The following is a 27,980-nucleotide window of genomic DNA, read 5'->3' on the forward strand; positions in this document are numbered from 1 at the left end:
GTTCATGACCACTTGAGTCCAATACTGACTTAGATGGATCAATGGTCTGATGTGGCGCAAGGCAGATTCTTCTTCTTCCTGTTCTCTGAATATGCATCTAGAAGACAGGAAAAGAACATAACAAAGGGAGAACCAAGCTCTCAATAAGATCCATTTTGAAAACACTGCAAGCCAGCCTTCCCCAACCTGGCAGCCTCCAGAGGTTTGGGACCCCAGCATGCTGACTGCGGCTGGTGGGAGTTGTAGTCAAAAACCTATGGTGGGCACTAGGTTGGGGAAGGCTGCTGGAAGGGAGCAACTGAGGAGCATTTTTGCCTACAGTGTTTTCAAAAATGATGTTTTAGGAAACCTAAAAGGAATGCCTGCGTTGGCCAAAACTAGTTGAGCATTAATAAAAAGTCCCAATATTCCTTTCATTGGCATCTTGAGATTGGTCCGTCCCCGTCCCCCCCCCCCCCCGCTTTTGTATTTTTCACCTGATGCTGCCAATTTTGTGTGTATGAATTTGTATCTGCCTTTTGTGTAACATGGAGCACCATCAACACTTCAGCTTGCACTGGATAAAATAAAGTTTGGAAAAAAAGTTTTTCAAAAAGCAAGTAAGCATGCCAAGCCTGTGAATTAACTAACTCTCTCTCACACACACTCATACTCTCTCTCTCTCTCTCTCTCTCTCTCTCACACACACACACACACACACACACACACACACACGTGAGCCAATAAAACCTTCTATAGTGGGTGGAGAAGGGAAACTACCATGGAACCTTGCAAAAGAGCCATTTGAATGGCATGTCTCAATGAAACTCATCTGCTGCCAGGTAAAATCCCCAACCTGTGGCTCAAGCCGTGGGCAGACAGCACAGCCAAGACTGGTGATGGGAGGAGGAGATAAAAAGGTAGTATTCACTGAAGAGGTATCTTGCCCCTCAATTTGTTGGTTTCGGAGAGAATGAAGAGAGAATTATAACAGAAGATCTTTATTTGTATTTGCAAAAGTGCAGTAAATGAACTCTGGATTTCAAACAAGTAAAAAACAAAAAAAGCCAAATGGAGGCAGGAAGAGGAAAGTTTGGGCATTTAGGCCTCTGCTGTCAAGAGTGGTATATTAGTCACATCGTGGATGCCATCTTTATCGATGAATCGAGCATTGAATGAAGGCAAGTTCAGGATGAAGCGTTTCTGAAGCTGTGGGAAACAAGAGTCGTGTTTACGTTAAATGTTTTTAGAAAGTCACCTAAATGTTTGCAAGAACTCTCAGCAGCCCAGCACTGTCTCATTTCCTCTGCGTGAGCAGCTGGCAATAACAAGCACCCAACTAAGAAATCCAAAAAGTTTGAGCAAAATGTTCCCTGTGAAAGTTTACCCCTATTCTTAGGGAGCTATCATCTATTGTGGGGGGAGGCAGAAGGCAGGCAGAGATCTACTGTTAGATCACCATGTAATTTGAAATAGATTGCAAGGGTTTTTGACTTCCAATAGTTAAAGCGTTAACAAGTAAATAAATAGACATTTTATTACCATAAATTTGTATTTAGGACCATTAACCCAGAAGGAAGGCAATATCACACGAACGTCCTCACTCTCAAGGAGAAGGGGCAAACAACAGACTTCAGAATAATGGCTCCTGTCCCCATCTTCTCTCCTTTCCCTCAGCCACTCAGGCAAACAATGTCTCAAAACTGTCCATTCTCAACCCTTACATGAATGTCACCCAAACGGATTTTTTTTTGCTGGGGGGGTTGGGATCCATGCCATTGCTCACCTTACACTAATCACTTATCTCTTAGCTTCAGCGCTCCTCACCTGTAAAATATGGGTACTAGTTGCCTGACTTTGTGCATCTCTTACGTCAAAAGCTGCATGTTAGAATCAATGATCTATAAGTAACTCTAACACAGATCTGTCGCCCCTGGAAGGTTGTTCAGAAGGAAATGCGGCCCTCAGGCTGAAAAAAGTTTTCTTCCTCTAATTTAAAGTAATGATGATACCATTAAATGTATGAATTGGACAAAAAGCTAAACCTCCCCAAAAGGGGCAGAAGGATGGGTTATCAATATTAATTGTGGAAGAACCAGAAATTTAAAATGTCAACAATTCTAAACTTTACTACCTAACCATGAAGTAAACTAAGATGGTTGGGGTGGGGAGAGCAAGGAATGCTTATTCTCCACTAACCAATTTCACATCTGGCTGCTCTGTATTTATTTCCCCTTGTGGCAAGAATAATTTTTTTAGCGGGGGAGATGTAGCAGGAGAAGGAAGGGGGAGAGTTAAATCACTGGCCAAACAAAGGCAACCAAACATTAGTCTCCTGGGCAAGGCAGGTCACTCACCTCCTCGAGACATTTCTTGAGAACCTCCAATGCTTCTTCACGGGTGATACCTGCAGGAGGAAAAGAGAGCACCACAGACAGCTTTAATTAGCCGCCAAGTCTCCTGGCCTCCTAAAAATCTCTCTGATGAAGTCCGAACAGCTTTTCAGTTGTGCACAAAGGAACGAAAGGCTCTTTCCCAGCTCTGAGAAAACTCGTTCCACATGTATGAAGGATCACCTGTGGCCCAGCTCCCTTGCCCAACGAGCCGTCCAAAATCGATTTGTTCCACCCTAACGGGAAGCCGGGCAGAATCCTGCCTCCCACGGCCAGGGGCTCAGGCGCTGGAAGAGCTGGGCCACCTCAGCCTTCTTGAGCTTATTACCACATTAAATCAGCTCCATCTGTCCACAGCCGGTTGCAAATCACTCAAAGGAGTGTGTGTGCATGTGTAGAGGGGGGGGGTCAGGAGGGCTGGGCTTTAAGTGCTACGTTCCCTGTTGGGTACTGATTTTTAACAATGGAAATGGCACGTGTGAGAAGTGCCCCAGCTCTTCTCACACATTAGAAGAAATGGTTTGCCCATGCTTTTGGGTGGGGTGGGCGGGAAAGAGACAGCAAACTGTCAACATGTTAGGCTGGGGGGACATAATTCTGCTGCCACCAATCATGGGGTGGTAAGTGGAAGGAGACCCGTTTAAAATGAAATTTTAAGGAAGCAGAGAATCAAAAGGCAGAATTTGCACACTTCCTGCTTCTTCAAGGTTGGTCTCCAATCAACAGCTGGTCACAAATATTATTTATTAAATTTGTATCCCACCCTTCTTCCCAAAGGAGCCCAAGGTGGCAAACATCAACATATTAAGACAAGGCAATTTAAAATAAAATAAAAACATATTTAAAAAATCTAAAACATGTAGTGCATCTAAAAACATAAAAATATTAGCAAATATTTTCAAAGTTTGTCAGAATTTCCATTTTGCCCTCTAAAGTTTGAATACAAAGCTGCCTCCGCTGTCAGAGGAAGCAAGTAACTGTCAGTTGCTGGGAACTGCAGAGGGGAGAGTTGCTGTTACAATCATGTCCCGCTTGCAGGCTTCCCTTAAAGGCATCTGGCTGGCCGTTGTAAGGGCTCTTATCATCTTCAGATTCAGATCTACAGCATGAATGCAAAATTCTAACTGAAAGTTTTGGAATTAGAGTGCATTAAACTTTGTGGCACTGTGGTCTAAACCACTGAGCCTAGGGCTTGCCGATCAGGTCGGCGGTTCGAATCCCTGTGACAGGGTGAGCTCCTGTTGCTCGGTCCCAGCTCCTGCCAACCTAGCAGTTCGAAAGCACGGCAAAGTGCAAGTAGATAAACAGGTACCGCTCCAGCAGGAAGGTGAACGGCGTTTCCGTGCGCTGCTCTGGTTCGCCAGAAGTGGCTTAGTCATGCTGGCCACATGACCCAGAAGCTGTATGCCGGCTCCCTTGACCAATAAAGGGAGATGAGTGCCGCAACCCCAGAGTCGGTCACCACTGGACCTAATGGTCAGGGGTCCCTTTACCTTTAAACTTGCTGCCTTTACAGGCATCGGCTATGTAACAACTGTCCACTCTCACACACATTCTGCGCAACTGCAGGTTAACCACTAGCTAAATGGCCATTCTCTTTACCACTTCAGATGTTGCAGAGATCAATGACAATGATCTCCAGGGCAATCTGTTGGTCTTCAGCGCTGTGCAATTGGTTTTGTTTGTTTCTTTGTTTTAAATGAGAGCTTGATTTTGTTTCCTCCAGATTGAGGAAAAGCTCAAGGGTACAAATGCTTTAAATGAAATAAATGAATAAAGTCTGATACTAAATACCACTGCATGTCAACCATCAAACACTATCAAATACTAAAATCAAACACCTTAAGATATCAAGTGGAAATAAGAAAATATTCAACATCAAAAGTCGTAGTAGAGTGGTGTTAAGTTGGGGGAGCAAATTAGCATCAGAACCACTCAAATTCTATTAACTGCCAAGGAGGAGATACTGAAACCCTCATCAAAAGATTGTATGTGTTTGTGCATCCGCACACTCATCACAGAAGTACCTGATATCTGGATATTAGAAAATCTGAGCTTCTAGCCCTCAGGCAGTTTGGAAATGAATACTGGTAGCATCCACAGAAGACTGAAAAGCCAGGGAGGGGGCTAGGAAAGGGTTTTGGCTGTTAGGAAGATCCGACCATTGCATCTCTTCCTGCCTCCTTATCAAGACTGATCCAGAGATTTTTGGTGTTCCAGGCAAATTCAAATTTTGCCACTACCTACCCAAACAAATCTCATTGCATGCCTGATAATCAAGAGTCAACAGAAGATCCACAAAATTTCTGTAACTGAACGATCATACGTTGTTGCTGGGGTGATGCTGCAAAGGTGCCCTTGCAACACCAGTGCTGCCACAACTTACTGGGATGGCACTGGGGTGATGGCAAGGTCAGGACTGTGTGGGCACACTGGCAGCAGCACTAGACTGGCTCCTCCAAAGCTCCAGCACTGGGCTGACCTTGCTACTGCCCTGCATCTTCACCGTTAGTGGGAGCAATGCCGGTGCTAGGAGGACAGCTCTGCACTACCACTCTACTGCACCAGCTGCTCCTATCATATTGTGGCCTGATTTTTTTTTTAATACTGCAAACTGCTCTGTGACACCCATATGAAGGGTAATATTTCAGCAACAGCAACAGAAACAGCAACAACACATCATCTCCCAGATTCTTGGACACCAGAAATCTGAACTCAGGTTACAATCTGCATTTGAGCTATGAGCTGAAAAAGCAAATAAATCTCTCTCTCCTCAGGGTGCTTCCCTAGCTAAGGCAGGCTGCCTCATTTGCCTGTACCACCAAGGATGGCCATGCTGCGAGTGATGAGGTACCTATTATAGTGTAGGGGAATGGGTTAAATCCAGACTAACTTAGTTGTTCCTTACTCCCATTGATATCTGAAGGGCCTCAAGTTTGTCATAACTAATTTTTCATATTGACTGTATTGATTATAAAGCTGTTGTCTCCAATGGTATTTTGTGATATGACCAAATGGTGTTTGATTATATGGTACGTAACTTGCTGCATCTTATATTGGGTACACAGTTTTGTGAAAGCTACGCCCTAAAAGGCAGCCTAGAAATACAACCATGGGTGGGTATACTATCAACCCCAATAATTTATGATTTTGATGTGCTTACCTGGTCTATAGTAGCGATCAAGGATGCTGAGCGTCAGGAAGGCCCCATAACCGTGGGCTGCAAAGGGAGCTTTAGCCAAAGAGGCCAGGTAATCCATGTAGTAAAGGGCAGGCCCATCTTGCTCATCAAAGCCTGCCAGCAGGAGGTTGACATGATAAGGAGTCTGTAAAAGAAGCAAAAGAAGCTGTTAGAACACTGATCTGGATATCATAGAATGACTTCTCAATATTCTGCATTTTTTCAAAGCATGAAAGAGAGTGCCACAAAGGGCTAACTATATTGTGACCAAACTGTGTTTATATTATTCAACTCTCTGCAGTCATCAGACCAAACATTTATGAATGTGCACTAGTCATTGGTTTTAGTTTCTTGAAAAAATAACAATACACAATGAAGTATAAGGATGACTACATTAGCTAAGTAGGCTGTGTCAAGTGTAAAATCACAGGCAAAAGAGTTGCAAACACCACAGCGTCTTATTCACTTGCTCCCCCCACAGAATGCAACCATAATATTTTCTGTTGTACATTATTTAAAAACTAAGGCATTAAGTCAGTGTTTCCCAAACTTTTTTGGGCAACGGCACACCTGTTTACTGAAAAAAAATCTCGCGGCACACCACCATTAAAGCCCCGCCCCATGACGTCAGCGCGCAGCGTCACGCCGGGAGGGACGCACAAAAGTGAAAGTTTTTCCCCTCCCCCTTGCCGGGGAACCTCCAAGCTTTGGGGGTGGGAGGAGGCAGCAGAGCGAGGGCAGCTGAGGCGGCGGCGGCTGTTGTGGTGGTGGCGGCGATAGCGGGCGGAGGAGGGGGCGGCGGCGGGAGTTGCTGCTGCTGTTGTTGCTGCTGCTGCCCGGACATGCCGGCCTCCTCCTCCTCCGCTGTCTCGCGCTCCTTCCTTTTGCACGCGCTGCCCCGCCGCTCGGCACCACCACCGCAGAGCCGCCCCCGGCTCGACGCGGATCCTCGCCGCCGCCGCCTCTCACCGCCCGACTCGCCCGCCTCCCTCCCACGGCACACCAGCCGATGTCTCACGGCACACTAGTGTGCCGCGGAACACCGGTTGGGAAACACTGCATTAAGTAATACAAAACTATTAGAATCATAGAATCATAGAATCCTAGAGTTGGAAGAGACCACAAGGGCCATCGAGTCCAACCCCCTGCCAAGCAGGAAACACCATCAGAGCACTATTAAATCAAACAAATAAAATCAAGGACAAGACCTCCGCCGACAACCACAAACTGCTGTTGAGCTGTCACAGAGAACGTTTGTGGGCCCCACCCACCACAAATTGTCCAAGTCAGTTCTTAAGTACCATCTTAAGACAAAATTGAAGCAGTAGACAGAGATCAATTTAATTGCTTTAGAATTCAGGAACAGAGCAGGCAAGTAATAATGATTCAGGATTTTCCTATTCAAACTGTGTTTTTATTCTGTGTTCCACCTTGCGATATATATGAAAGCATGGTTTATAAATATTCAAATAAATATCTAAAGTTGAGGGAAAGAATGACTGGGATTCACTTCCAATATGACAAATCACAGCTTTTGATTGTTCTGTTCTAGTTCTGGTTCCCACTCTGCACACTACCAGATGGATGCTTTTAAAAGTATAAGGAAAGAAACCTCCATACAAGCAAAGGAATTTTTTAAAAAAAGAACATGGAAGAATGTCAGAAGGGTTTCCGAGATTGCAAGCTGCTCCCCAGCTCCAGCAACATTGATTTAATTAGCCCATGTTAACACCCCTTATTTACGCCTAAGCATGTTGCACATGCAGAAGCTGGCAAATCAAAACTACCTTGTAATTGGAGAGTCGGGTTCCGGGCCACAAACGTGGCTTCTAAACACCGACTTCTACCCGAGTCTGTGTCAGATGTCAAAGCATACATACATAAATGATGTGCAAACTAATTAGACCCGGACAGCTGTGCAGCACTTTTCTTGGGAATGCTTTTTTGACACAGGCAACTGCAGAAGACATTTCAAGACCCTTGCCTTAAAAAGTCATATTCTCTCTTCCCTTACTTTTGTTTTTTTTTTGGGGGGGGGGGAGCTGTAAGTGTATGCAGGGGAACCACACACTGCAAGAGAGAGATCAGTCACTGAATGTAGTGGCATCACACTCCAAATATAAGCTCAATTTACCCAAGGTCCTGCTATTAGGCTGTCTGCTTTTCCACGCACCCAATGTTAAGGCACAAATCCGTCAGTCACTCCTGAATGACAAACAACACCTTCAAGAAAACTTAACTTGCTGCCATGTAAAGTTAGTTGCTACGGACACAAGAAGAGCACTGATTGATGAGGCACATGGCCCGTCTAGTCCAGCATCCTGTTCTCATGGGGGTTAACTGGATGCCTGTGGGAAGCCTGAAAGCATGACCTGAGCACAACATTGTCCCCCAGCAACTGGTGTTCAGAGGGAGACTGCCTTAAACAGTAGATGGAGTGCAATACACAGCAATTATGGCTAGTAGACACTGATGTCCTCCATGAATTTGCCTCATCCTCTTTTAAAACCATCCAAGAACAGGACGGTGGGGGGCATCTCCAGGTCATAATGTGTCATACACTTGACTGTAGTTCCAACCTTTCTCCTCAAAGGTTCTGTTCAGGTCGCACATAAAGCTCTCTTCTGCACCAGTGGTCCCCAAAGTCTTTCAAAGAGCAAAATCAGCATGCTGTCTTTATAAAATGGGAAGGAAACGCACCACTTCATTTACGCAGAAACGAAGCGCAGATAAATAGAAGCAGTTTCGTCAAGGATCCAACAAGCACAAAGTACTGAGACACTGAGACAGGGCAACCGGTAACATCTCTGTATGATTTGACACCACAGCCAAGCCTCCCTTTCCTGGGTGTGGAGGAGGAACTGTGGTATGATCTTTGACTCATTTGGTACGCACAATGACCCTGTGAGATGGGCCCAGCCAAGACCACAGCTGTTCCAGCAAGTGTTGTGACGGAGCATGAATTTGAACGTACATTAAATACAGTGTGCCTTGCAAGACGAAAAGAATCCGTTCCGTGATTCTCTTCGTCTAGCGGTTTTTTCATCTTGCGAAGCAAGCCCATTGACGGATTAGAGGATTAGCGCTTTTAGCGGCTTATCGGATCAGCTGATAAGCGGCTTAGCGGCTTAGCAAAAGGGGGGGAGGAAAAAAACCCCGCAGGAACTCGCAAGACATTTTCGTCTTGCGAAGCAAGCCCATAGGAGATTCGTTTTGCGAAGCACCTCCAAAACGGAAAACTCTTTCGTCTAGCGAGTTTTCCGTCTGGCGAGGCATTCGTCTTGCGGGGCACCACTGTACAGTCGTCACCAATCTATGGGCACCTCAAACAAAACATTCCAAGGCTCACGTGGATTTCAGATTCAAGGTAGGCAACCTGTTGTGGATGACAACTCCCATCACCACATCAGCTACCCCCGTTGCACTCTCCCCCACAACAAAACATTGCTTTTTTTTGCTTCTTTTCTAAAAGTACACTTCAGAAAGTTCAGCTTAAGGGAAGGCTGGTTAAGAAGAGTCAAACAAGAGTGCATAAAAAGCAACAACAATGCCAACTTGAGGAGTGGGATTTACTGCCTCTCTACTGCTGGATTTAAAATAACTGCAGTGATTAGGAAGAGCGTGAAATCCTTCAGAATTTACAGCTGAAGGGAAGAGTGGTGACAACCACACCAAAACGCGCGCACACACACAACACAAAATCAGCAATGAGAGGTTGGGGCGGGAGTGGCGGTGTGACATCTGGCGGAAGCCAAAGTCGCCATGGAGGGGAGGGGGACGCAGTGGGCGCGAGGAAGGCATCCTACTAAGCGTGGACAACGAGAGAGGAACTGACAGCCTCTCTTTGGACCCAGGCCAGGCAGTGCCACCTATAATTAAATGTATCATCGTACGGAGCAGCACTTTAACAGGGAAGTGTATAAATGCCTGCCTGCGGGTGGAGGGAGAGAAGCTTTCATTCTGTGCACAAACACAGCAGTCTTTGCATTCCCAGAAGGTGAAGGGGAGGGGGGCGGCAACGAGAGGATCAAGAAACCTTGTTCTGCATCATGTAAAATTGCAGCATTATGTCCTAGAGCTCCTTTGGCCCTTGGAAGCACCCTTCTGGTTTGAGGCCAGGAGCCCCACAGCAGCCTGGTGCACAAAGCCGTGGACTTTAGTTTCCCTATGCTCAAAGCAGGAACTGGACTCAGTTGAGGAACCCTGCATTTTGAGGTGAGATGAAGTGTTCGCTTTGTGGTGGCCCACTGGTACATGCAAAGGCATCAAGTAACTGCACACGCTGAAGAAGGCAACAGTGTCCTGTGATCAACAGCGGCCAGCCAGGCACCTCCATGTTCTGTGAACCTCCAGAGGCAAGAGCCCTTCCCTTCGACTTGCCCTCCAGCCAACTGGCTTTCAAAGCTACAAAGCCTCCAATCTGGAGGTGCAGATAAGCTGTCATGGGACAAGCACAGGGTGAAATGCATCCCTCAGGATTCATGGAGTTGTATCTTATGCTAGCTTTACTCAGAGTAGACCTGCTGAAGCTAATGGACATTACTAAGTTAGGTCTAAGTTAATGTCAATGGGTCTTCTCTGCTGTGGGAGACTGATCAAATCCAGTAGAGTTTAGTTTCTCTGTCTGGTTCTTGAGACCCTCTCAGGTTCATACCCCTAAACCATTCTGCTTTGCAACCTCCATTAGCTTGACTGGAAATGGGTCCTTGAAATTTTGATGCCTCTTGCTTGCCTGGATGGAGTCCAGGGAGGACTGTGTGAGCTTGTATAGTAACTAGCCTACTGTATAAAATTTATGTTTGTTGCTCCACTCACTTTTGCCTCTGCCCTCCCCCCTTGCCAATGGCAAGGTAAACAGCAGGCTGAAAACAGTTCCTTACCCCACTTCACTCCTCTGAGCTTGTAGTGGGAAGAAACAATTGTGGTTTGTTTCACTCCCAACAAACTGATTTGTAGCCAAGGCTTATTCTTGGCTTACTGAGTATGGTTCGTCATGAGATGCTAGTTGGGCCACGGTAGGGTAATGAAATGTAACATGATGCACACTGCAGCAAAAATTCCCAATTTCACATATATAAACATTGACAGGGTTTAAGGTAGCAACTAATCTGAAAACTGATTTGGAGGTCATGGTGGATAGCTCAACAGAAAATATGAAGTGTCAGTCCTTTAATTTGAATGTCACATTTTTCTTCACTTATAAAAGAGAGCTACATTTGGATCCCTTCCAATTGGGATTCAGGCCTCATCATGGGACTTAAACTGCCTTGGTCGTGCTGGTTGATGATCTCCGGTGGGCTAGGGACAAAGGGGAGAGCTGTTTCTCTCAGTTCTGCTGGATCTCTCAGTGGCTTTTGATACCATCAACCATAGCATCCTTCTGGACCATCTAGAGGGGCTGGGAGAGGGGCATTATACAGCGGTTCCGCTCCTTCCTCCTGGACCGTGTTCAGAAAGTGGTGTGGGGGATGAGTGTTCAGACCCCTGGGCTCTCACTTGTGGGGTGCCTCAGGGTTCTGTCCTCTCCCCCATGCTTTTCAACATCTACATGCAGCCACTGGGAGAGATCATCAGGGGGTTTGGGCTGGGTGTTCATCAGTATGCGGATGATACCCAGCTCTACCTCTTTCAAATCAAAGAAGATTTAGATCTCTTTGTATCTCATCATTGACAGACCTACCCTCCACAAATTTGTTTAACTCCCTTTTAAATGTGCAACCACATCCTGTGGCAGTGAATTCTGGACTATAAGGAAGAGCTGTGGAAAACTACCTCCTTTTGCCATGCCAGAACCTTTAAGCCCAGGGTGGGGAACCTTTCACAGCCTGAGGGCCACATTTCCTCCTGGGCAACCTTATGAGGGCCACCCAGTGGTGGGCGGGACCAGAGGCAAAAGTCAGCAGAGTAACAAGTATAAATGCTATCTTTGTATAGTAGCCAACACACCCCTCTCTATCCTCCATTTAGACAAGCAACAGGTGTTATCAGGGTTCAAGGACACATTCCAGCTAGGCAAGAAGAAAGACAGGGTATAATGCAGGGCCAGGGAAAAGTGCAGCCTGGGACAGTTGCAGGCAGCAGACAAAGAGGCCTGGATGGCTGCCTTCGGCCCGAGGCCAGAAGTCCCATTCCCTTGCTGCATCTGACCAATTTCACCGGATGACCCTAAATTGTAGAATGAGAGAGGGTGAAACCATTTTCTGTCCATAGCACACATTGCCTCTTTCATGCCCTTCGTTTTAATCATTTCTCTCATTTTTTCTTTCAAACTAAAAAAAAAAGCCACAAACACTTTGGATTTTCCTTGCTGGGAATGCGCTCCAATCTGCCGAACGTTCCCACTCCCTGGCATCAGCTCCAGATTGCTCTCTGTTCTTCTCATTAGAGCAGCAGTTGCCCGCTGTAATTAAAACCACTTCCAAATTTAATGACTTAAGCAGCAACATGACACAGATGCCTTATTATACCAGATAGTTAACACAGTATTCATTTTCCCAGCCAATTTCACTTGCTAATCTAAAACATTGCCACTACCTTATAATCAAGGTGCTGCAAGGGGGCACGCAGTGCTGCAGTCAGGGCAGGACTTCGGGGCAGATGTCCAGCCCCCCCCCCACTCAGTAGAATGAGCAGGAGGGTTCCCCAAATGCAGCAGGGCTGGCTTACCATATTTTGAAGTATTACACACTACGATCTAAAGTGGGGCCCCCCATAAGACCATTAAGTCCAGGTTTAAGGATACCTCAAACTTTTCCCAAATGGGTTATCCCAAACACCTGTTTGCCCCATCCAAACCATGGGCAGCCGATGTCATGTTCACAGTGCAGTAACACAACCACAGGACCCAGCAGCACCGTGGGTTGTGTTATAATGGCAGGCTCATCGCAGTGTAGCCTTGGTCAGGTGGTGGTGGTTTTTTTAAATAGGCTCCTACTCCCAAAGCTTAATGTTCTATTCAACAGCTTCATATTATTCAGCAGCAGGAACATGAGAAGCTGCCACATACAGAGTCATATCATTAATCCTAGCTCAGTATTGTCTACACCCGTGGTTCTCAAAGGGTGTGGCACACTACAATGGTGAGGTAGGAAAGTGTGGCAGGAAGATTCAAGGACAGTCAAAGAAACATTTAAACATTTCAGTGTAGTGTAGTATAGTATAGTATAGTATAGTATAGTATAGTATAGTATAGTATCTATATATATATTTGCAGAATATGAATATTTTGGGAACAATTCATGTTTGCATGTAACTGCTTTGCTTCTGGATGTCCAGTGAGCGTATTATAAAGTATTTGATTTTTATCAGTCTTCATCAGAAGATCTCAGGGAGGTTCACAAAATAGAAATACAAGGTAAAAAGCACAAATAAACAAGGTAAAAGCACAAATGGTTAAAACAGAAACAACAAAATAATAACCCCCCTCACAAACACATTTAAAAAGCCATAGAATATTAATCAGCCAAAGGTCTGGTTGAAGAGGAATGTTTTCGCATGGCACCTAAAGATTTATACTGAAGGTACCAGACAATCTTCCTCATAGTAGATGTGTTCTATGTTATAAATCAAGCACTGCTAGTTGTTGTTTATTTCTGTTTCCCAAGGTATTTCTTGCCAATTAAAAAAAATGGTGTGGCACAAGCAAATTTTTATTCTGAAAGTGTGGCCCAGAGAAAAAGGTTTGAGAACCACTGGTCTACAATCAAGGGTGGGGAATCTGTGGTCCTCCAGATGTTGCTGGACTACAACTCCCATCATGCTCTCGGGGCCGACAGGCATTGAAATCCAACATCTGGAGGGCTCCACGTTTCCCCACCCTTCTCCATCTACACTGAAAGATAGCAGTTCTTCAGGGTTTCAAACAGGAGTCTTTCTAGTCGTACCTGATCCTAGGACGCCTGCCGGCAAAGCAGCCGTTTTACCACTGAGCTGCGGCCCCTCCCGATTTCCCAACCTCTGCACGCAGCTTTGCTTCTTGGCAAACTCAACCCTGCAGGGCCAAAATGGCTCCAGGTTTCACAGAACAAAAGCAGCTGTGTTCATATTTTTAAATATTAGTGCGTGTTTTTTAAAGGAGCGATCAACTGAGCCCAACCTAGGAGACAAATTCTAACCCAGCCCCCAAATTTGGTGGTTTTATGCCTGCAGGAATTGGAAGTGTAACATGTGCCTCCCCCTCCCCAAGAGGCAAACACTGCTAGGGTTTATACAGCCCCACGTCATCAGAGACCCCATATCTTGTGGGGCCCATCTCTTTCGACTTGTGCACAAAGGGAGAAAATAGGACATTGCCCTTCTGACTGCTAAGCCCTGAGGGCAAACGTTTGTGAGCCCATTTTAAAATGTCTTCTGATTAGAATCACACGATTAGAGAGGGGTCTGGTCAGCAGCAGGAAAAAGGGGGGAAGGGGAGAACAGGGTGTCATTGATCCATGGCAGCTAGCAGAGCCAGCAATGCCAATGGATGGAATAGGCCTGCCCACCCAGAACACTAGCCACTGCTCTTTCATCCTAGAGAGTCAGATGTGTGCATACTCTGCGTGTGTGTGCGCACTATAACAGCGTTTATACAAACCTTTCCCACTGTTGTTTCAGAGAGCTTTTTGGCACACAGTGCCACTATATGATTATTTGGATCAAGAATTGTAGAGATAGATCAAGAATTGTTGAGATGGAAGGGACCCCAAGGGTCATCTAGTCCAATCCCCTGTAATGCAGGAATCACAACTAGATCATACATGACAGGTAGCCATCCAACCTCTGCTTAAAACTTCTAAGAAAGGAGAATCCACCACCTCTTGTGGGAGTCTGTTCCATTGTTGAACAGCTCTTACTTTCGGAATGTTTAGTCGGAAAATTTTCTGCTTGGGGGGGTCATATTTGTTTGATTAAAACTTTGTTTTATCCATTTGCAACTGCTGTTTAATAATAATAATAATAATAATAATAATAATAATAATAATAATAATAATACCCCGCCCATCTGGCTGAGTTTCCCCAGCCACTCTGGGTAGCTCCCAACAGAATTAAAAGCACAATAAACCACCAAACATTAAAAACTTCCCTAAACACGGTTGCCTTCAGATGTCTTCTAAAGTCAGACAGTTGTTTATTTCCTTGACATCTGATGGGACGGCATTCCACTGGGCGGGTGCTGCTACCGAGAAGGCCCTCTGCATGTAGAGGTGATAAGATGGAAGCAAGCAAGCAAGCACTTCCTAACTACAAGAGGAAATGGCTACAAAAACTGTTTGCCACTCCATACAGAAAGAACAGAATAGGAAAAGCAGCCCAGAAATGAAAGCATGCTCCTCAAAGTGACCAGGAGATGCTCGCTCTGATGCCAAGAGCTGCAGAGACCCATTGTAAGACTGTTTGCCTTTCATGCAAAAGAAGGGTAGGGAAATAATTCAGAAAGCAAGGCGTCACCCCACCCCCCTTACCCCCCTGCCCGAAGTGGCACAACCGCGGTGTCAAAGTGCACTGTTTGCTGGAAGGCACTGCCATCTGCAAGAGCGCAACATTTCATCTCCGGTAAATAAACACATCTGCTTCTGCCAGTGTCCTCCCTGCTGTGTGGCCCATCTGGAGCAGGTAAGCTGGGAGGCAAGCGTGGGCACGGAGGGAGAGGAACAGGCAGGATCAGGCCTCAAGGGACCTGGCACGCAGAGGAAGGAGGCAGAGTCCCGCCCTGTCGCATCCTGCTACCCCCTCTTCGCCAAGTGGCATGTTAAATTGCCCTCGTTAGTGAGGATGCTCCAAGCCAGTGTCACCTGGGCCATCTGTTCCAAAGGTCACATGACCTTGCAGAGCAATGCAAGAAGGGAACACTCAGTAACCAAGACAGTTTGGGAAAGAAAACCCAGTAATTGCGGTGTATGTTTTTTTCTCTCAAGGAGTCCCCTACAGGCTGGTAAGGGAAAACTAGAAATCCATATACAGTGGTACCTCGGTTACAAACTTAATTCGTTCCGGAGGTCCGTTCTTAACCCAAACCAGTTGTTAACCTGAGGCACGCTTTTCCTAATGGGGCCTCCCGCCACCACGTGACTTCTGTTCTCATCCTGGGGCAAAGTTCTCAACCTGAGGCACTACTTCCGGGGTAGTGGAGTTTGTAACCTGAAGCATTTGTAACCTGAGGTACCACTGTGTGTGTGTGTGTGTGTGTGTGTGTGTGTGTGTGCGCGCGCACACACACACACACACACACACACACACACGGAACTAGCCCAAAAAGCATTCCCTATTTTAGAGATATTTGAGATTTTGACCAGCTTCGGCCCATCTGAAGCTGATACAGGCTCGTCTTATCTTGAGCCCAAGCAGAGTAATCCACACAGCAGGAGGATAAGCAGCATGTGCCACATTCTTAACTTTATTTCCACTCTATGCTGAGAGAATACAAACATGCATCTTGCCTCTGTGAGGGCAGAGAAGCAACTGTCTCTCTAACAAAGAAACCGAGAGAACAGTGAAAAACAGGAAACCAGTGTACGTCACATCCAGTCTCCCATTCCCGTGGGAATCCAACAGTAACTCTGACTGTGGAATGCAAAACAATGTCTTGTGACTGCAGTTGCTCCTCAGTGAGGGAAATAGAAACCAACAACACACACACACAAAGGGAACTAGCCCAAAAAGCATTCCCTATTTTAACCTGCTATACTCAATATCCAAATATGCTATTATTTTGCAACCTGGTTTTCTACAGACTGGTGCAGACAATATCACACCATGTCAACCAGGGTTAGCTGCTCGTTCAAGAGCCAGGAGGTTGCCCAGTATGGTGGGGAAGGATGGGAGAAAGACTAGTCAATTGACCAGCCAAATACTGTCAAAATAAAAGTCACGCATTAATTCAAGTATTAACCTTGTAAAACTATAACACAGACAAAGATCTACATAGAAGTGCAACACTGGAAGATACAATGGACAAAAATAGTGATGAAACAATGAAATAAAACACTATTATAAACCATCATATACACCCAACAATGCTATGTACATTTAAACACACATCAACAATATTCAAGAGACTGAGTGGCTTTGGGGGCTTTTATTGAGAACCCCCAAAACAACACATCTAATTGAAGGGAGACAGCAGTGAAAGTTGCAGCCATCCCAAGGCCCAGTGCTGACACACTAGTGAAGCCATGGAATGGCAGTCACAAGTGGTCTTTGCATTCACATGCTCCCTTCTCACCACATGCACTCCATTTGCCCCCCCCCCCCAGGTTTGACCAAACTGTCTCAAAACCAGAAATGGAGTTCTAACCTGGTTGGCCTAAACTCGAGAAAGTGCATGACCCTGACACAGTGCAGACAGCCACACCATGGTTTCCCCTGGTGGTATGAGTCAGGCGAGGGTTCAGGGCAGTGCCCAGGAGCCTGGAGTGCTGGGAAGCAAGAAGGCCCCACTGTTTCCTTTGTGAGTAGAGACACAAGAAAAGGCAGCCTCCCACATAAGAATATCTCACCATAGTCACAATATTATACAACCAATTGACAAGGTGTCCCACCAGGGCCCTAAGAACGTAAGAAAAGCCCGCTGGATCATTTCAGTGGTCCATCTAGCCCAGCATCCTGTTCTCATGAGCAGAACCTGAAATCAAGAACACGCTGTCCTCCTGCCATTTCCAGCAAATGGTATTTAGAGGTGACACCGAGGAATAACATAGCCGTCCAGGCTAGTAGCTATTGATAGCTTTCTCCTCCATGAATTTTCTCGTCCTCTTTTATAGCCACCCAAGTTGGTGGCCATCATTACCTCACGTGGGAGTGATTTCCATAGTTTAACTATGAACCGTGTCTTGTCTTTCATGAACCTTTCAATATTCAGCTTCATCAGGAGTCCATGAGTTCTAGTGGTATGAAAAAATTCTCTGCCTGCTTTCCCCATACCATGCATAGTCTTTTCCATCATGTCCCGTCTTCGTAACCTTTTCTCTAAACTAAAAAGCCCCCAATGCTGCAACCTTTCCTCCATCCCCATCACCATTCTGGTTCTTCTTTTACTGAACCCTTTCCAACTCTACAATATCCTTTTTCAGGTCAGACCAGAATTGTACACAGTATTCCAACTGCATCTGCACCAAAGATTGGTATAATGGCATTAGGATAGCAACATGTTTTCTTTTCTTTTAGAGATGCATCGGGTGCCATTTGATGGCCAGGAAACAGATGAAGGAAATAACAAGCAGAAGCGATAGGAGGAGGGAACTGCGTTCATGTTCCTGTGCTGGAAAAGACAGCTGAGGAAGGAGAACTTTCTTCAGTTTCTTGCAAAAGGACCATGAAAAGCTCAGTAATGGAATTAGGGGGAGAGGGAGAGAGAGAGAATGCGCACATTTGCACACACAGTTCAGCTTCATATGATATTTACTCAAAGCTTCATGTTCGGTTTTGACAAAAAGCACTTGTTTGGCTCAGCACATCAAACAGCTTTGCTCCATTAATCTTTCTCTCAAAACAATTTAAACAGAATCTGCGCATTTGCATGAGAAGTGAAGTCCTTATCAGTAGGTTGTTTTTTTAGAGGGCTTAATTCCTTTCTGCTGTCTGCGGCTGCTTGAGAGAAAAACAATTCTTCACTCTGGAAACTGAAAAAGTTAACACCACGACCGTTGCAAAGAACTGCCTATCACAAGTCTGTCCAACTTGCAATTCTCAAAGCCAAATGCAGTGAGTCTCCTGGAGTTTGCTTCTTAAGTAGGACTGGAGGATGGGAAGGCACTTGGCAGGAGACAATTCATAATTTATGTGTGTGTGTTACATTTGGCTCACTAGATTACAAATTGTGCAGACCTGGCCTATTAACCAGTATTTTGTTATAGTCTATCAATCTCATCAACTCAATCTGGGCCAAGGCTCTTGCTTGTCAGGATGGAAGGTGGAGCCTTGCATGGGGGGCTTGTACATGTAGAAACTGATTTCGACATGCCTGAACATTGCCTATTGAACAAAGATAAAAGCAACATTTATTGCTCCACCCACTTTTGTCTCTGGCTCTGCCCACCAATGGTATGCGGCCCCCAGGAGTTTGCCTATAAGCCTTATGGTATAATACTTAGTCTGATCCAGCATCTGAGTCCCAAGTTCTGAAAGGGAAGGTTCTGAACATTCATGCCATTCCATAGTTAACACTGAGAACACCCCAGCTAAACCAATAACATCTGGGTGCTATAAAGCCTCTAGCTGCAGAATGAAATCAAGGGATCTCAGGCACATTGGGCTGTATGTAGCCAATGTTAGTCCTACTTGGAGTAAATCCATTGAAATTAATGGACATGGGTAACTCAGACCCATTAATTGAAATGGGTCTACTCTGAGTGGGAAATCCACAACCCACTGAAGTTACAAGACTTCAAGTACAGTAAGCTGGAATAAACAGAACACAGTCAGATCCAGCAACAGTGTTTCTACTTACTAGTTGACGTTCAAGCTGTTATAATTAATATATAAAGCCCTTAACAGCTTAGAACCAGTTTACAGTGGTACCTCGGGTTACATACGCCTCAGGTTACAGACTCCGCTAACCCAGAAATAGTACCCCGGGTTAAGAACTTTGCTTCAGAATGAGAACAGAAGTTGTGCGGCAGCGGTGCGGCAGCAGGCCCCATTAGCTAAAGTGGTACCTCAGGTTAAGAACAGTTTCAGGTTAAGAACGGACCTCCAGAATGAATTAAGTTCTTAACCCGAGGTACCACTGTACTTGCAGATTACCTTACCCCATTTGTGCCCACTAGACCACTGTGATCTGTGGAAGTGGCGCTGTTACAGTTCCAGAAAATGCTCACACCGCAATAAGAAATGAATCTTTTATCATGGCAGCACCTACACTTTGGAACTCTCTGCCTTCGCTGTATTCTTTTTGGCACCTGTTTAGGCAAGTCTATACTGACAAGTTGTAGTACACCTACCTTATTTTTTAACGACAACAACAATTTTATTTGTACCCCACCTATCTGGGTTTTTAGCTACTGTTGATTCTAAAACTTTCAGATGTTTTGAAATACCTGTTTTTAACTGTATTCTATCAAGAGTTTTAATATTTTATTTTATATATTTTAAAGTTTTCCCCAAGTGATATATAAATTTTGTTGAATAAATAATGTTCGTGGTAGATGTAATTCTGTTATCTTCATGTTTCTACAGTCACAAATATGGTTTCAGCTCTTGCAAGGCACCTTTTTATGAAATGCCTTTGCCCCATAGCAAAAAGATACCAAAGCCAGTTTGGAGAACACTCGGTTATTAACTGCTTGCTGCTACCCCAACAACAACCATGGTGAAAAAAGCAGCTGTCTGTTTCTAAAGAAGAGGCTGGTCACATGCAATCTCCATTTTTATGTGGTGCGTTCTGCCCTGCAGCACTCAGTCATGAGTAGGCACATGCCTGCAATTTTACATTTTTAAAGCAAAGAACAAATGTCATATCAGAAAGACCTGGAGAAGAAATACTGCAATGATAAAGAGCTGCAACAGAAGAAAAAAGGAAAACAGGAATGATTTCTTTGCTTTTCTGTGGAGGCCTGATTAACCTTAATGCTCATTGGCTCACAGCAGGTGTAGAGTAGTAACTACAAGTCAGGAAGGTCTGAATCATACCCCTGCTAGCATCTCACTAGGCAGGCTTAAGATAACCACTGCCTGAACATCGCATCTGTATTATGAGTATACTACTGTCCTACCTTACAGGGCTGTTGTGAAAATGTACAAGGTGGTGGTGATGATGATGATGATTAATTTCATTTATGAATTGTGTCCTATACTATTACAATACAACAGTGTAAGAAGGTTGCATATATAAACAATTTTAAACACTGCATATATAAAACAGTTTAAAACAACAGCAGCACACACATAAAATCAATTCAAATGTAATATCGATACCAAGCAGCTGTGTTCAGATGTCACAACAAACTGAGCACAAGGAAAGGAAAGTATCATAGTTAGGAACAAATCAAGTTTCCCTTGTTTGGAGCATGGCTTGTTGAGACATTTAGATGCAGCCCACTGCATGTTAAGAGCTTTGAAAATTAAACGCATTGTATAAATACTAAGTATAATGCAGTTTAATGTAAACTCTGGAGTACAGCCCTTCCTCTATTACCCTTGGCACAGGGTTTCAAATGTAGTTTAGTTTAGTAAAGGGGGTCCAAGCAGCCTCCCTTTGGGAAGCTTTCACATATGACACCAAATAAACATTTTGGCACTTGTGTTTGCAAATATGTAGCACACTGGTCTTCAGCTGACAGGTTGGGTTGAGGCCTGATCCAAGGTGGGTCACAACAGGACCACTACCACCATGCATATAAAAGGCAAAGGATTAAGATATGGATCCCCAAATGCATATTTGGTTAACAAGTGGGTCATAGCACATAAATGAGAAAGGTTATTTTCAATTAAAATATATCACTCAGTACCATAACCATTTAAGAACCATTTGAAATGGCACATGATTTCCCATCCCTGTGAAGCAACACAGGCTCAGCAATGCCTGCTACCCGTTCCCAACCACCACCTTCACTAAAAGGTAAACCCAGCACTCAAAAATTCCTCTTAGGAATTCCTATTAATAGTCATTACAAAAACATCAGGAGAGGTTAGTTGATTTTTAAAAAAATATACATTCAAATATCCTGATTATATTCGCCTTATTCCCTGGTTCATTGCCTGTATGGCAGTGGCATGTTCAGGGCCGTGCTATCAGATTGGCTCCCAACTTTGCACCTGCTTTTCCCAGAACAACTGTATGTACTATGTGACATTTTCTGTAAGGGAAAGTCAACATGCAAGCTCCTGTATGTATGGAAGCGTGGTCCCACTGCATAGCACACACCTTAGACTGAGTTTTAGCACACAGGAAAAACTTAAAACAGATCCTCATTTCCTGATGAATAGCCTTTGGACTATAATGTAACTTAAATACAAAACTATCTTTAGAAAGATTTTTCCTCCAAAAGCATTTTATTTTAAAAACCCAATTTAAATAAAAGAAATCTGATTTTATTATTATTTTTTAAACCATTGATTTTTATCCACCCCGATAGATGACATGCCACTGCCCTACAATTAATACTGTACATGAGCAGCGTTCACAAATCTGGCACTGCCAATAGAATTGAGGCAACTATGCTTGCCACTTTGAAATCATTATTTAACAAAACCAATGGACCAGAGCTTAAGTTTGCAGAAAATCTCCACCACTCTGAACATGGGGCAGGGGCTGCTGGTGGAGAGGAGTGATGCCCAACCTTGTTGTGGACGATCCTCCCCTCTTCCAGAAGCCCCCATGACCCATCGCACATTGAAAGGTCAAGGGGACCTCCTGAACAGAGAGAAAGCACAACTTCTGAAAGCTGCCTTACTTACCCTACTCCGCAGATAGTCAGCCAGATTTCGGCGTGTGAAATTGGCAGCTGCAGTCGGAGACAATTCATACCCTGTTAAGAAAAGGAAATAATCATCTACTATATATTTTGGCAATTTGTTTGCTGTTCATTTGGACACCTCTTGAGATATCATAGAGGCTTTCAGACGTTTGGATGCAAGTGGAAGAAATTTTGAATCAAGATGGCAAACTGAACTTTTCAAAACTACACCGATTTTAACCGCTGATTTCAAAGCTGCACTGATATTTTGATTTCTTGGAATTCCTAAGCGCCAGGTACAAGGCTGCTAATAAACAGAAGGTGAGTGGAAAGTCATTCTAGGAGAATACCTAACGTGTACAGCAACATCTTCAGCTGGCTTGCAAAGAAAAGAACAATATTGGGGGGGGGGGGCGGGGCGGGAATCATTGAACAAATACTACAAGTGGAGCAATGATACCCCAACAACAACCAGGACCAGAAGCCTTCCTCAACAGATGAGTTGGGGCAGAGAATGTCAGCAGCCTTGTCACCTGGGCATCTAATGTTACTTCCTTTCCAGGTCTATGGAGGGAGAGAACAGCTAGAATTGTAGATAGAAGGGACCCAAAGGGCCATCTTGTCCAACCCTCCGCAATGCAGGAATCACAGCTTGCATGCAGCAACTTCTAGACAGTTGCTGGTTTCAGGTGAAATTGAATTATATAACGGCACATTCCGCTTTTGTGCAATTGTAGTTGATTAGGAGGTCTGTGATCACACAGATAGAAGTGAGGAAGCATGGGCACCAAGGGTATATGGAAGATATGAGTTAATCCAAGGATGCAGAATTATCTAGTACCACTCTGTTAGGACTCTTCCTGCCCCAAACTGTGGCTGGGTGGATAGGAAATCAATATTTTGAATGAATCCTCAAGTAAAAAAACTCCCTCCCCTTACAAAATGTGTATATTTATCCTACTCTTTTCTATTCTTGAAGTACTAGTCTCCTAAGGACAGAGAGTTTGCTTGCTCTTTGAACACAGATGGGAAAAATTAACTATAGGATCCCACCCCAAACCTTGACCTTGAAGTAATACACCCCAGTTATGCTATTGTTCCGGATGTGCAGACTGACTCTTAAGAGTCGAAAAGAACTGCAAGCACGTAAATTTCCCCCAAAGTTGGCAGAAGTGCTCTGTAGACTCTCAGCAGTGTCATTCATGAGAAGTGGGGAAAGAAGACTGCTAGAGTGACAGATTTGAGACATGGAGAGCAGGGGGCACAGATCCATTCTCTGCAACTGAGCCAAATCAAGGTGCATGCCAAATCTGAGGTGAGAGTGAGTTATCAGCCTGGATCTAACATAATCATAAGTCTTGTGGTTTTGTCTGAAGTGTTTAGAAAGCATACAGCTTACCAATGCAGAATCCTAGACTTCTTTATTCTACTCTGTACATTCAGTGGCACAGCACCACACAGTACTCACCATTCCTCATCTTGTAGAGCTGGACATTTTTCTGGATATACTCTGCAAACTGGACAGTGTCCCCAGCCTCCCCAACACATAGAAGCAAGATTTTCTCACTCATCTTGAACATCTTATCATGATCTAAATCAAGAGGATGGAGGAAAAACACACCAGTCAGAAATAAGGACAAGCTACAGTGAAGTGTTTCATTTTGAGAGACAGAGTGAGAGCAAAATGAGCAGAGGGCTATTTTCCCCTGCATGGGCAAAGTTTAAACATTAGTAACTTATTGAATAAACAAGACTTGCACACTTGTGGATTAATTACAGAATCAGATCTGAAGAACTTAAATAAGTATTTTTTATCTTTAAACAGCCACCCATCCCAACATTTTCATAATATAACTGTTTACAATTACTAGATCCATCAGTGACAGACAGATGATTAATTCGTTGGCAGCAGTAAAAAAAACGATAAGGAAAAGAAGTCTGAAAGCACTAGTAGGGTTTAGGAAGTGCTGAAAGTCATGGGGAGGGAGAGGGGTATAAAGTCATGAAAATCACTGAGATGCATTTTCCTCTGGAAATAAAATTTTGGAAAAATAAGTGGTTTTTTAAAAAAGAAAAAGACTTTACTATTACTACAACCAATCAGAGGAAGAATGCTTTTATATGCCACTAATGGTTCTGCAATCTCATCTTATCCTCAGCCTGCATTAACTAGATGATAGATAAATGTATTAAATTAATTTCCCAGAAGCCCCTTGTGTCTTTGGGAAAAGCAACATTCTATGTATTTAGGATCCCCTCCACAGAACAGTCTAAATCTCCGTATCAGAACCTCTCCATCATTTGCTGTTTACTGCTGAATAATCTTCCCTGGAGGACATGTTTAAGAGTTTCTGATACGTTCCATCCTTTAACAGGATTAGCAGAGTATTTTGCAGCTGTTAAAATAATTTAAACACACACACACACACAGAGAGAGAGAGAGAGAGAGAGAGAGACTTCTGCACATGGGAGTTTAGAAACACTAACTGCAGAGATTTTTCCTGGGATCTGAATGGGAAAGCAAACAAATTGCCAAGAGAGTCTTTGTCACCAGTTCTCAAAAGCAAAAGGTGGCAAAGGCCCTCCAGATGTGTTGGGCTATAAGCCCCATCAGCCTCAGCCAGTACAGCTGGCCTGATGGGAGTTGTGGTTCAACACATCTGAAGAGCGCCAGGTTGGCAAAGGCTGCTCTGCATAATGCACTAACAAGGAATGTTGCCCATCGGGCTACTGAGGTACAAACAAATCACTCCAGCATTCGAAATTCACTGAGTCCAAGGAGGGTGGACCTCCTGAAAAAACCCTTGACTTCTGAGCATGCTCAGTGGCCACTGAATGCTGGCTGACAGGGTTGGGGTTTTTTTAGAATGGGGGTATACAGTAATTGAAAACAAGGGGGAGAGTTTTGTAGTACTTTATATGGGAAGCTGAAATCTTGAAAAGAAGCACTACACAATGCAACATTTGGTGGCAGGTTCCACCTGCAACAATAAACGAAATCTATAGAAGAGTGGGAAACTGCAAAACTCCAGATGTTGCGGGACCTATCATCTCTAACCATTGTCCATGCTGGCTGGGGCTGATGGGAGTTGACCTAGAGCACTGGTATCCAACTTTTGGGTTGAGACTTACAAGTGATGAGTTTTCCAATAATCAATAAATTAAAAAACACACACCAATTGCCATAAAAGTGTGGTGCTCTGATTGTAAGTAGTATGTTACATTAGTTTTATATGCTATATAACTCTCAAAAAAAGTTTTTCCAATAGCTAAATGTAGCTGGAAGTACTGAAATAATATGGGAAAAAATGATAAAGTGCACTTAGTACAGTTTAAAATGGTGCATTAAAACAAATTCAAGACTTTACTTGGAACAGCAACTCAATAGCACACACTCCCCTTACATTATTTAAACTTTGGAGTGAGGGAAATGAAAGTCCTACAAGCTATTAACATACCTATTTTACCACACTTGAATTACTGCACATAGTATTGTATTCATTCCAGTTGCTCAATTTAACTTGCATCACATTAATTACACTGCAGATGGATAGAGCAATCTAAACCCCTGATCTGTCATGCGCAGGAGGTTTGAATGAGACAGTGTCCCTCTGCCCAGCCTTACTGGCCTCCACTCTGCTGCCCTGCTGATGGGAAGCACCACAGTGCACCTGGTGAAGCAGCTGTAGTCAGTGGACACCCCCAAAATGGCGTGTTTTGGGGACAGCATAGAAATAGCTGGATCCTGAGCTGCTGAGCTTCTTTCTTGCACGAGCCTTGGAGCTGGTACAGAAAAGAGGCATTTTTTATGCCCTCTCCCCTTTTAACATGAACACCAGGACTGTGGATATAGTAGTGGTGGCCATCCCACTTCATCAAGCCCTGCCACTGCAGGCCAGGCATTTGGACTGCCCTCTCATTTTTTGAAACTATGCATTTCTGAATAAAATATACAGGAAAATAAGGTATTAGAATTTTTTCTACCCTTTATCACTAGCTTTAATTGAAGATGATATACAGCAATTTCATCACTTCTGTTTTCTATTTTATTCAGGGCTCGTTTATAGAAAGAGAACGACCAAATGCAAAGGAGGTCATGGCTCCTACGTCTTTTAATAGTTGTGAAGAAGAAGGAATTCTGATAAATGCATGTTTGCTCATCCTCACCATTACAAACTGTTCCATCAACACTTCTATGCAACAGTTCAAGTTAACAGAGCCCACTTAACCCCACTTTGGACATGGACAGCCTATGGGCATTTAAATAAGAAATGGATCTCATGCTGTACGATGCAGTTAAAGTATGGCATAAGTGTCAGTGGGTTTTTCTGTGGCAAGACAGCTCAACTCTGGTGCTCAACAAATATTCTTCAACTCAAAATCCATTCATTTTAAGTAGAAATATAGGAAGCTGCCTTACGCCGAGCTGGACCATTGGGCCATCTGACGCAGCGCTGTCTCCCAGGAGCTCACTAGGGTATGAGACGGAACCTGCAAACTTCTACATGCAGAGCCCATCCTCTGTCACTGAGTTAAAGCCCTTGCGTGTCTTTTGCACAAGCTTATGGCTGGTGGGGGGAAAAGTGGATCCTGGAAGTCCATCCCAATCTAACTGCTAGGAATATAGGAAGCAAGATCAGCCAAGTTGCCTTTCTAGCCCAGTACTGTCTGACAGGAGCTCTCCAAGATAAAGGAGCATTTGCATCACCCACTACATAGACCTTTTAACTGAATATTGAACTTTGGATCTTCTGCATGCAAAGCATGTGCTCTTCCACTGAGCTATGCCCATTCCCATGAAATAATACAGGAAGAAAAGGAGCTGCTTTATACCTAGACCCACAACCACAACTATGACCAGTTGTGACTTTCCGGGATTTCCAAGACCCCTCCTGCATACCCATCTATATTCTGCGGAGATGTTTTTGTATCATCCTTCTCCTTAAAGTGAAGATTGCAAAAACCGAACCTGGTACTCCCTGCCATAGCTGCCAACTTTTCCCTTTTCTTGCGAGGAATCCTATTCAGAATAAGGGAATTTCCCTTTAAAAAAGGGAAACGTTGACAGCCATGCTCCCTGCACAGAAAGCACGTGCTCTGGTACTGAACTGCACTCCCTCCCCTAAGTTGTGGAATCATCTCCACACCGAAGTGCGCCTGGGATCTTCATTACACAGCTTTCGAGAAGCCGCACCTCTTCACCTTGGGGTGCCCACCCTATTATTGCAAGTATCATCTGTTTCAAACTATTTGCAATTCTGTAGCCCACCTTGGGGCCTTATGGCGAAGGAAACCGAAATATAGTGGTACCTCTGGTTAAGTACTTAATTTGTTCCTGAGGTCCGTTCTTAACCTGAAACTGTTCTTAACCTGAAGCACCACTTTAGCTAATGGGGCTTCCTGCTGCTGCTGCGCTGCCGGAGCACGATTTCTGTTCTCAACCTGAAGCAAAGTTCTTAATCCGAGGTACTATTTCTGGGTTAGCGGAGCCTGTAACCTGAAGCGTATGTAACCTGAGGTACCACTGTATAACTACCGGGTTGGAATGCAGGTCCTGCGTGGAAAGTTAACTACTACTAGGCCAAATCCCACCGATTCCACCAACGGGAACTTGAATGAGACTAACTTAGCCTGGATTCAGTTTCATTTTCGAAGAAGCGGAGACGCCAGGGATAGATCTCACCAACACTACGCGTGCGAAGCAAGCGCTCGGCCCGCTGACCGCCCCCCGCCCGCTCTGACAGGCCCCTGCCCTCACTTTTCTCAACCCTCCCCCCCGCTTCCCAGGGACTGACCGCGCTTCATCTGGACGACGCTGGAGGCGGCGATTGTGTCGGCGGCCACCAGCACGAAGTCGGGCCCTTGAATGCCGATGAGGTACTCCATCGGGCCCGGCCGGCAGCGACTAAAGCAGGAGCGGGCAACTGAACTTAGGCTGCCGAAGGGAGAGAGCGCGGAACAGTGACACAGCGAGACGGCGGAAAAAGAGCCGGCGCGCCGCGGCGCAGGAAAATGACGTCTACGGGGTGGTTTTTGAAGCTTCTCGCGAGAAAC

At 44.6% G+C, this 27,980-nt stretch overlaps 1 protein-coding gene across 1 annotated transcript; it reads right to left on the minus strand.

The window, feature by feature from the left end:
- Nucleotides 1-964: 964 nt before the first annotated feature.
- PSMB2 (proteasome 20S subunit beta 2) lies at nucleotides 965-27,919 on the minus strand. The gene is made up of 6 exons (XM_081199948.1): nucleotides 27,722-27,919; nucleotides 23,395-23,517; nucleotides 21,928-21,998; nucleotides 5,536-5,698; nucleotides 2,337-2,386; nucleotides 965-1,188 (listed from the first exon to the last, which is right to left on the minus strand). The coding sequence occupies exons 1-6, from the start codon at nucleotides 27,810-27,812 to the stop codon at nucleotides 1,081-1,083; spliced, it is 606 nt and encodes a 201-aa protein (XP_081056074.1). The 5' UTR covers nucleotides 27,813-27,919; the 3' UTR covers nucleotides 965-1,080.
- Nucleotides 27,920-27,980: the final 61 nt, after the last annotated feature.

This window comes from Podarcis bocagei, assembly GCF_964188305.1.
Source record: "Podarcis bocagei genome assembly, chromosome: 7".
Lineage (NCBI taxonomy): Eukaryota > Metazoa > Chordata > Lepidosauria > Squamata > Lacertidae > Podarcis > Podarcis bocagei.